Source organism: Nannobrachium achirus, assembly GCF_963921795.1.
Source record: "Nannobrachium achirus genome assembly, chromosome: 14".
In the NCBI taxonomy this organism is placed as follows: Eukaryota; Metazoa; Chordata; class Actinopteri; order Myctophiformes; family Myctophidae; genus Nannobrachium; species Nannobrachium achirus.
Genome location: NC_137821.1, coordinates 24,381,030 through 24,391,029, shown reverse-complemented (window position 1 = coordinate 24,391,029; position 10,000 = coordinate 24,381,030). Strand labels below are relative to the sequence as shown.

The following is a 10,000-nucleotide window of genomic DNA, read 5'->3' as shown; positions in this document are numbered from 1 at the left end:
CTGCTCTTGTTTTTTTCCTCTTATCTATCTTTTTCTTACTTCTCTGTAACTTTGTAAATAACTGTATACTGCTGTGCTACAACTGGACAACTGAATTCCCCCCTTGGGATAATAAAGGTATCTATCGATCTATCTATCTATCTATCTATCTATCTATCTATCTATCTATCCCCATCTCTGCCCCCATTTCCTGTCAGTCTACTGTCCTATCTAATAAAGGCATAAAAGCCCCCAAAAAAATCACTAAAAAAGAAATCTGAAAAAAATTTAATGTCAAGCACCCCAAATTAATATCCCACAGACCTCCCTCTTAAATACATAAATCCATACTAGATTAGAAATATTTATACAAAAAAATTATAATAATCTGGATTTAGTTTTAAATAGCAGATATATAGCAGATATACAAGTGACGCATTGTGAGCTTGTACAGTAGATCAGCTATTTTCAATCAGCCAAAGAATGCGTATAGGTTCAAATTGGTGATCATTCGACACAGTTGCTTCTTTTGGGCTTGTCTTCATAGACCTGGGTGCTTGTTTCTCTCGCATAATCTGGCAACACTGTCAGTGACGCAGCATGAAGGGAAAGTTCCGGTTGAGGCAGACACACACACACACACACACACACACACAGACACACACACACACACACACAGGCTGTACAAAACATCCATTCCACAGGACTGTTACTGTTATACTGAGAGAAATAACTGGTGAGTAAACATCCCTTAACAGTATGATGATCTGGTAGAAGAAAGGGAGTCTGCTGCCCTGCGGCAGAGGCAAGCCCGGTGTGTCACTGTCACATGTGCTGCAGGACAACAGCAAAGAGGGGGGAGGACACACTGGAGCAACTGCAGCTCCCACAATTTATTAAAGCCACTTGTATTAAGGCGCTAATACAAAAATACAACAATACAATGACTGACGTGTCTGCTTACTGCCTGCTACTGCATCTTCCTCAGAGTGGTAAATGGCAGCTGCTAGGAAGGCGTTCATACAGTATATACAGAGGTAGTAGTGAGGGCAGTGCTCTCACTGCTAAGCCAATGGTAGCTCTCTCTCTCTCTCTCTATTGTGGTAATGACACTGTTCTGCACGTGGCTGGAATGCATCAGTCAATAGTGATTGACACAAGGGTGGCTCTGGATGCATGGACTTTTGAGCTGTTACACACAGGTAGACTCAACAATACAATAGTTTGTCCATTTATATTGCCATACAAAATAATAATAATAAAAACACACAACAGTGCATGGGGTGAAACAGAAATAGGAGCCATATATTTTTGGCCAATGCATAGACAGAATACCAGTAAGACGCCCTAAGGGCGAGAAGCGACCTTGGGCGAGGTTGCGCTGCGCACATGGGTGTGTGCACATGGGCGCGTGCACATGGCTGCTTTGGCATGTATACCCTTCTGCTGAGCTGGTCAAGTCATCACTGTGATGTCAGAAGAGGATCAGCTATATCCATACAGTATGGAGTCTGTGAGGTCAGATGTAGAGGTATTGACCAGCTCCATATATGGAGATCTAAGTGATGATCCAATCGTCTCCATGTATGGATATCCAGGGTCAGTGTCGTGATCTTCAAATATGGAGACCCAGGTGTTGATAGTCAGCAGTCTTGATTTCCAAATTAATTCTGTCTTGGCCAAATATAAAAGAACACTATGCAAGGGAACACACTAAAGAGGTCCCTACTTATTAAAACGCCTAATCAGGCACCTACCAACCCTGGTTCTCAACACAGCATACACCACCTGCGGCAGAATAAATTAATAACATATTTCCTAATTCTGAAAAGTGATCCCAAAACTTGCAAATATCTGTGCTGATCCTCCTCTTATTTTCTTTCAGACACTCGTTACGCTCCAGAAGCCTCTGAGAGACAGTCTAGTCCTGTGGTTCCTAAACTTTTTAGCTCAAGAGAAAACATTTACCCAGCACCCAAACGAGTGCAAATAGCAGCAATGGCATAAATCTTGTGAACTTGTAGATCTTGGCTTGTAGATTCTTTTATATTTATTTATTATAATATAATATATTTTTGAAAAATGTTGGAATTGTTTTTAATTGATGATAAGTTGTGATGGTTTCACGACCCAAAGATGGGTCCCGAGCCACTGTTTGGGAAACAGTGGTTTAGTCCAGTGGTTCTCGATCTTTTCAGGCCGCCATACCCAAAATAATCATTTTAACTGGGGACTCCCAGTTTTTGTATAACACAATTCTATTGTGGAAATAGCAGATCTACAGGCTCACAACGCCATTTTCACAATTTCTGCCTTTAATATTCGAACATTTGGCCAATGTTTAATTTGTCATTGTAGAGATATTAAAAAGTCCTTAAATTGACACTTTAGAAATGTACAGGCACCCTCTATACACTTAAACTTTATGTTGGTTTGTTTACTGTTGAGTGAGAAAACAATGTTGCACAATAAGTTCAATCATCTGGGGACCCCCCAAAATAATTTGGGGACCCCCTTTGGGGGTCTCGACCCACAGGTTGAGAACCACTGGACATGAACCCTCTCCCCCTACTTGGCCTAATCCCCCAGAGGGTTTCTATAAATGTGGCAATTGTGCCTGGGGGTGACATAATAAATAAATTGCTCCGCAGAGAAGCACGTTGGATTTATAATCTTGACACTTTAGAACCCAATGGCCTAAATGAAGACTTGAGCCTTTCATGTTTTCTCTAGACGGCCCCTGAGGTTTTCTCCCTCTTTACTCAGAGCGTGTTCCCTTGCATAGAGTTCTTTTATATTTGAAGTTCACTGTTATATTTTATACACTCTACAGTACGCATTGGCCCAATATGACCCCTACTTTTTTATGAACACTGTTGTTTTTAACACATTTTGTATGGCAATAGATATGGACAAACTATTGTATTGTTAATTCTATGTCTACCTGTGTGTAACTGCTCAAAAGTCCCGCTCTGGCTTGATGTCCCTTCTATGCCCATATATTTTATGCCCATATATAGTCGACAATGACGGTTTCCATGAAGCAACATTATTGTTGCCCCTAACACTATTAATATTATGATCAAGATCCGATCTATAACTATTAACTGAGATGCAGAATTCATGAACCACATTGAAAAACCTTCCTTTTTTGTTTTCATTGTGTAGAAATGGCCAGCAGCAGTTTCCTGTCTGAAGAGCAGTTCCTGTGTTCCATCTGTCTGGATGTGTTCACCGATCCAATCACCACTCCATGTGGACACAACTACTGCAAAGCCTGTATCACTCGTTACTGGGACACCAATGACGCGTGTCAGTGTCCACTGTGTCAAAAACGATTAATTAAGAGACAAGAATTCTCTGTTAATAAAATTCTCTCGGAGATGGTTGATCAGCTCAGGAAGTCAAAGCAGCAGAAAACAAATCCCAGCACTAACCAAGAACCTGATAACCCAAATTCCAGCACAGACAAAGACAAAGAACGCGCTAGTCCAGATGACGTCCCCTGTGATGTTTGTACGGCGCCTAAGCTCCAGGCCCTGAAGTCCTGCCTGGTGTGTCTGACCTCCTACTGTGAGGCTCACCTGGAGCCTCACCAGAGAGTCACAGCGCTGAAACGGCACAAACTAGTCGACCCCGTGAAGAACCCGGAGGACATTGTGTGTAAGAGACACGAGAGACCACTGGAGCTGTTCTGTAAGACCGACCACATGTGCGTTTGCCAGTTCTGCACCGAGTCAGACCACAAGTCACATCAGATTGTATCCCTGAAAGAGGAATATGAACGAAAGAAGGCCCAGCTGGGAAAGACGGAAGCCGAAGTTCAGCAGATGATCCAGGAGAGGCTGCTGAAGGTTCAGGAGGTCAAACACACGGCAGAGCTCTGCAGGAGAGACGCAGACACAGAGATAGCAGCCAGTGTGCAGGTCTTCACCGCTCTGATCAGCTGCATTGAGAATAGCCAGGCTGAGCTCATTGATGTGATTTTAGAGAAACAGACAACAGCAGCGAATCAGGCTGAATCCTTCGTTATGGAGCTGCAACAGGAAATCACTGAGTTAAAGAAGAGAAGCTCTGAGCTAAAGCAGCTCTCACACAGTGAAGACTACCTCCACCTCCTCCAGAACTTCCCATCCATCAGCACCCCTCCACCCACCAAAGACTGGACAAATGTCAACGTCCCTCCGTCTTCGTGTGCGGGGACTGTGATCACAGCTGTGGCTCAGCTGAAGAAGACGCTCAGTAAAGAGATGGATGAGAAGGTGGTTGAGGCTGAGCTGAGGAGGATCAGGCAATATGCAGTGGATGTAACTCTGGACCCTGACACCGCTCACTGCAATCTCATCCTGTCGGAGGATGGAAAACAAGCGAGTCATGGAAACATAAAGCAGAATCTCCCAGAAAACAACAAGAGATTCACAATATATCCCTGTGTCTTAGGAAAGCAAAGTTACTCTGGAAGGTTTTACTATGAGGTCGAGATTGAAGGGAAGACCGACTGGGATTTAGGAGTGGCCAGAGAGTCCATCAACAGAAGAGACTTCTCACTGAGCCCTCATGACGGTTACTGGACTATACATTTGAGGAATGGAAATGAGTACAAGGCTGCTGCTAGCCCTCCTGTCCTCTTCCCTGTACGCCACAAGCTCCAGAAAGTGGGAGTGTTTGTAGATTATGAAGAGGGTCTGGTCTCTTTTTATGACGTGGATGCCAAAGTTCACCTCTATGCTTTCAATGGCTGCACCTTCACCGATAATCTCTATGCATTTTTCGGTCCGTGTGTCAACAATAGTGGTAAAAACTCTACTCCTCTGATAATCTCTGCTGTCAATCAGACAGATTAGATTATTCCTCAGCAATGCATGGAAAGGTTATATTTGTATTGAAGTTATGGAAGGGTTAGTTTAAAAAAGGTTTATTTAACTATAATATTAAATCAAGCAATTTAACTTATTACTACTGTATTCTATTCAGAACGGGTACACATTATAGTGTATTATTATTTTATGCTTTAACTATTAAAAAATAGCAGATCTACAAGCTTACAGCGCGCCACCGAGTGCCGCACTGCGAGCTTGTACATCTGCTATTTTTGAAGAATCGTGAAAATTTGAATTTTGACCCGATTCTATAAGTGTCTTTTGAATCCTTCTAAGGTTTTTTGAAAAACCTATGTTTCTATGTCAGCAATCTGGCCAGCCATCGTCGAAGAAAAGGTCCTTTTCACTTAAATGGAGCACAGTTAGTCTGTTCTTGAGAGACTACTATGTAAGTGGTTCTCAAACCTTTTCACGTGAACGACCCCCAAAATTATATTTATTTGTCCACGGACCCCCATCTCAAAATATTTAGTTCCAGGGACCACCCAGAAGCAAAATTTGAGTTACAAACGTTCGCTTAACAAATACATTGTATTCAAAGATTTGCACACATTTTCACGACTTTTTCAAAAATAGCAGATCTACAAGCTACTCTGTGCTGCGCTGTGAGCTTATATATCTGCTATTTTTCAATAGTTAAAGCAGTCACTAATTCTGGGCCTAAATGGGTTAAAAAAGGTTTATTTAAATCTAATTTTAAATCAAGCAATTTAACTTATTACTATACTGTATTCTATTTAAACACAACTAGTTAACGTTCTTATGTCTGGTGCCAAAACTAATAAGTGGAGTTCTCAGTAAATCCAATATTTAGCTTGAGTGTATTCCCTGTCTGAAATCTTGTCTGTGTTTCATTCTTGGTGCGAAGGACTACTTTATTGTATATTTTCTATTTATGGTATTTAAATTAAGTTAAACAACTATATCATTTATTAATGTGCAGGAATAATGAGTCTATGAGGAATAACTTTGCACTTTAATGCAATTACTAGTTAATTGAGAAATATGAATGCAGTGATTATGATATTAATGACTGGCTCTTTTATCTGAATGTAGTTGCATGTTATCAATTATAGAAGATGGAAAATGTGATTCTTCAAAAGACATAATAAATTGTAATTATGTCCAAATGCCTGTGAACTTGAAATTCAATTCACTTTGAAGTACAAAAATAAAAATAAAAACGTTCAGACAATGATGTGTCAGTGTATTTCATATTATTCACACTTGTTAAATCTGGGTTAAATTGCTGCACTGGGAAATATTTGTTCAATATTACATAATGTGGTCTTCAACAGGGGGTCCGGGGTCCGCAGGAGTTACTACAGGGGGCCTTAATGTCTGTGTGATAGGGCCTATTTTTGTAGTTTTTAGTTTTTTAAATGAACCACTTCAACCCCAGCTCTTCTGAGGGGAACATTAGCTGAAAATGGACGCTCTACAAGCTCACACAACACCTCAGATCTGTTATTTTTGGCAAAGAGGTTTGGTGGTGTAGAAGGAAAAAAAAGCAGACCAAGTACAGCTAAAGGTGTTTCGAAGTATTGAGGGTTTAAGTGGTTAAATGTCTAAAAATACACATTAACGATTTAACATGAATCCAATGTATTAATAATAGAAAAGATAGCGTGAAAAATAAACATTAATTTACACACTGAGGAGAGCGCTGTCAAACAAGTCTATGGAACTATCTATGACATGTAGTGGGGGTCCCTGCTTCATCTCTCTCAGCTAAGGGGTCCTTGGCCTGAAAAAACATTGAAGACCTCTGGTCTAGATAGTAGTTTGAAGGGTGGTAAAACTGGTGCACTGGGCTGATATCTACCCCATGGCAGTGTTTAATCTAAGTTCCACACCAGAGGTCAAGTGCTGTGAGCCAAAACTGTTGTCCTGGATGTGATGCTGACGATGTTGTTAATTGTGATTTTGACCTTTCCTTTTTTTCTTGTTCTTTCACAGACAGGACAGGATAGATTATGATACCCCGTCTGGGTGGCAGGATAATTAAGTGTCAAGCAATCCGTTTTGTGTCGTGTGAGATGCACATGGAAGAAGTGAAAATAGAAAGGCTCATTTTCCATTTGTCATCGACATTTAATGACGACATGGCCCTCAATGACAAATAGCGACGTGGCCCACCTCTGGGGAGCTTTCTTGTGGCCCCATTCCAGATTCCAATGTAAAACATTTTTTTGTTATATTACTTTTTTGGGGTGAAGGTAGCTCTGTTCAGCCGCCATGTTACAAAGCTGCAACTGCTTCATGATGATTTCTCCTGATCCATCCCTCACACTGACTGTTGAGCTGCAGTGAACTATATATATATATATATATATATATATATATATATATATTTATAGACGAAACCTCCTCACTCCAAAATTTTCATTTTCGGGAAAATGAGCTCAAGTGGAGTTAGGAGGTTTTGACCGAAGGGCTTTTTTACTACTTTTCATTGGTTCACTATTATTTTAACCAACACACAGACCTAAAGGGTGTTCAATAGCACAGATTTATGGGGAAAAAAAGAGTTGGCCAAACGGGTGGAGTTAGCTGGTTTGGCAGAAAGTGTGGAGTTAGGAGGTTTTGTCCCAAGCACTTTTTACTACTTTCCATTGGTTCAATATTATTTTAACCAACACTCAGATGTAAAGGGTGTTCAATAGCCCTGATTTATGCCAAAATATCTAAAACCTCAAAAATGGAGTTAAGAGGTTTTGGCCAGACAGTGACGATATATCTATATATAATCAACATACAAAAGCATATGTAAAAGCAAACAACAGATGAGTGTTGAGTTCAGTTCAGTTCATCACACTCCATCCATTTGTAGCTACTGTATTTGTGTATCTGAGTTTTGAGAGGATGTTGTCCATTACATGAAAGAAATAATTCTCCATCGGCAGCCATTAGCTCGTATGTTTTAGTTTAGAGTGTACGATCTTCCATCGTCTCCATCTTCCTCCACTTGAAGGTTTTACACTGTATGTTCTCATTCAATCACTGAATAGCGTCCTGGGCTGAATGATGGTCTAACTCTCAACTAATGGTTCTTGAAACACATAAGAGCTTATGCTCTTATCAGCCGACAGCCGGGTGCTCAGACATGAACAAAAAACAAAAACCTTTCATCCTCCATACAAACATAGAAAGACTTTCCCCTTGCCAGCCTGCCACCACTACTCTTCTATTCATGATGCTTCAATGCCAGGGACCCGTGCACAGACACACTGAAATATCTCCTTCCTTTTTTCTTAATATCAAAAAGGACTGTCACAGAAATTATCCTCTCAAACATCAAAAATAAATTAATGCCGTATGAAGCAGGCCCAAATAAGTTACCATAATGGACACATTATGTTGTGTCCTAAGTAGTCATATTACAATTATAGCCCCTGCCTAATATGGTTGACGTACGGTACAAGCTCACAGTGTCCAAGGCATCCTGAAAATGTAGATCCGAAATAGAGGAAGCCAGTGGTTAGCGTACCTTTTTAATTAAATAGTTCAACTGTGATATTATCAAACGTAAACATCAAACTGCATTTCCCAAAAGGAGGAAACGCATGTATTTAATTCGGTCTGACCAGGAGCAGGGATAAAATATTATCCCCATGACCAGAGGGGCAGTATCAAAAGCAGAGGCATGATTGCCCCCCTTCTCCCCCCCCACCAAATCCAACCCTGCATACACAAACACTTGACTGCATGAGTTAAGCACGAGCCCTAGTCAAATACATGTGCAACATATTGACGCTTGTCGGGTGGAAACCTTGTATGTACAAAACGGAAATGGGGGAAAGGAATAACCCGTGTTCCAAATGGATGTAGTTATTTAGTCACAAGCAGACCCATATAGACGCACTCAACGACTTTCACACAAAAATAACAGATCTGCAAGCTCACAACATGTTGCGTCAGCAAATTTAGATACTTTTCTGCGACACTCTCGTACAATGAAGCAGGGCATTCCATTTACGAAATAACACAAAAACATGGAGATACAAGATTTCAGCGGCGATATTGCGCTCCGAGCAAAATGGGGCCCCGATACGCGCGGTTCTGGGCACCGCGCAGGGGCGTCACAAGGGGTAGGAAAGTGGGACTGAGTTACTAGGGCCCAAGGTGGAGGGGCCCTAATAACTTTATCTATTGAAAAATAGCAGATATACAAGCTCACAGCGCGGCACCGAGTGCCGCGCTGCAAGCTTGTAGATCTGCTATTTTTGAAAAGTTGTGAACATTTTTGAAAATCTTTGAATATATGTATTTTTTTAAGCGAACATTTCTAACTAAAATTTTGCTTCTGGGGGTCCCTGGAACTAAATATTTTGAGATCGCGGTCCGTGGCCAAATACATATCATCTTGGGGGTCCTTGACATAGGTTTCTTGCACACATTTTCACGATTTTTCAAAAATAGCAGATATACAAGCTCGCTTGGTGGTGTGACGCCCCTGGCACCGCGCGCAAAAAACCCCCCACACAAACACGCAATTGTTCAAACGTCCCTCCGTTTTCTTTCCCAGAGATGCCAGTCTGGCCCCAGTTATAAATCAGAGAGAGTGCACTGCCAGATAATTGGGAACATATCCGGACAGAGCCGTGTTTATGTGAGCAAATGCTTTTGTGTGTTACGTCTCCAAGGGCCTCCAGCGGATCTGACAGCCATCTAGGACATACGAGAAGGTACGTTTCCATGATGCCCCCTGTGTGTGCGTGCGCGCGTGTGTGTGTGTGTGTGCGTGCGTGCGTGCGTGCGTGCGCGTGTGTGTGTGAGTTTGTCTAGCTATACTTATGGGGACTAGACGCATGTTCACACAGTCACCTGCAGGGGACCTCTGACAGTGTGGGGACAAAATAGTAGGTCCCCACAACGGTTAGGGTTAGGTTTAGGGTTAGGGTTAGGTTTAGGGATAGAGGTTAGGGTAAGGCCACAGGACTTGCATAAAAATGAATGGAAGTCTATGTAATGTCCCCACAAGTGATGTAAATATATATAGTGTGTGTGTGTGTGTGTGTGTGTGTGTGTGTGTGTGTGTGTGTGTGTGTGTGTGTGTGTGTGTGTGTGTGTGTGTGTTATCCTGTGCAGTGTTCACTCATTATTGTTTCAGCAGCTGGCTGTACTGCAGTATATGAATG

General features: G+C 41.6%; 2 protein-coding genes across 2 annotated transcripts in view; one reads left to right on the top strand and one right to left on the bottom strand.

The window, feature by feature from the left end:
- dnah2 (dynein, axonemal, heavy chain 2) overlaps window positions 1–10,000 on the bottom strand; it is a gene marked incomplete at both ends in the record, with an annotated part of 552,347 nt that overhangs the window by 292,116 nt on the left and 250,231 nt on the right.
- On the top strand, window positions 693–4,823 carry LOC308298601 (E3 ubiquitin-protein ligase TRIM21-like; the record flags this gene model as incomplete). The annotated part of the gene is made up of 2 exons (XM_080742245.1): window positions 693–715; window positions 3,148–4,823. The coding sequence occupies exon 2, from the start codon at window positions 3,150–3,152 to the stop codon at window positions 4,821–4,823; it is 1,674 nt and encodes a 557-aa protein (XP_080598371.1). The 5' UTR covers window positions 693–715; window positions 3,148–3,149.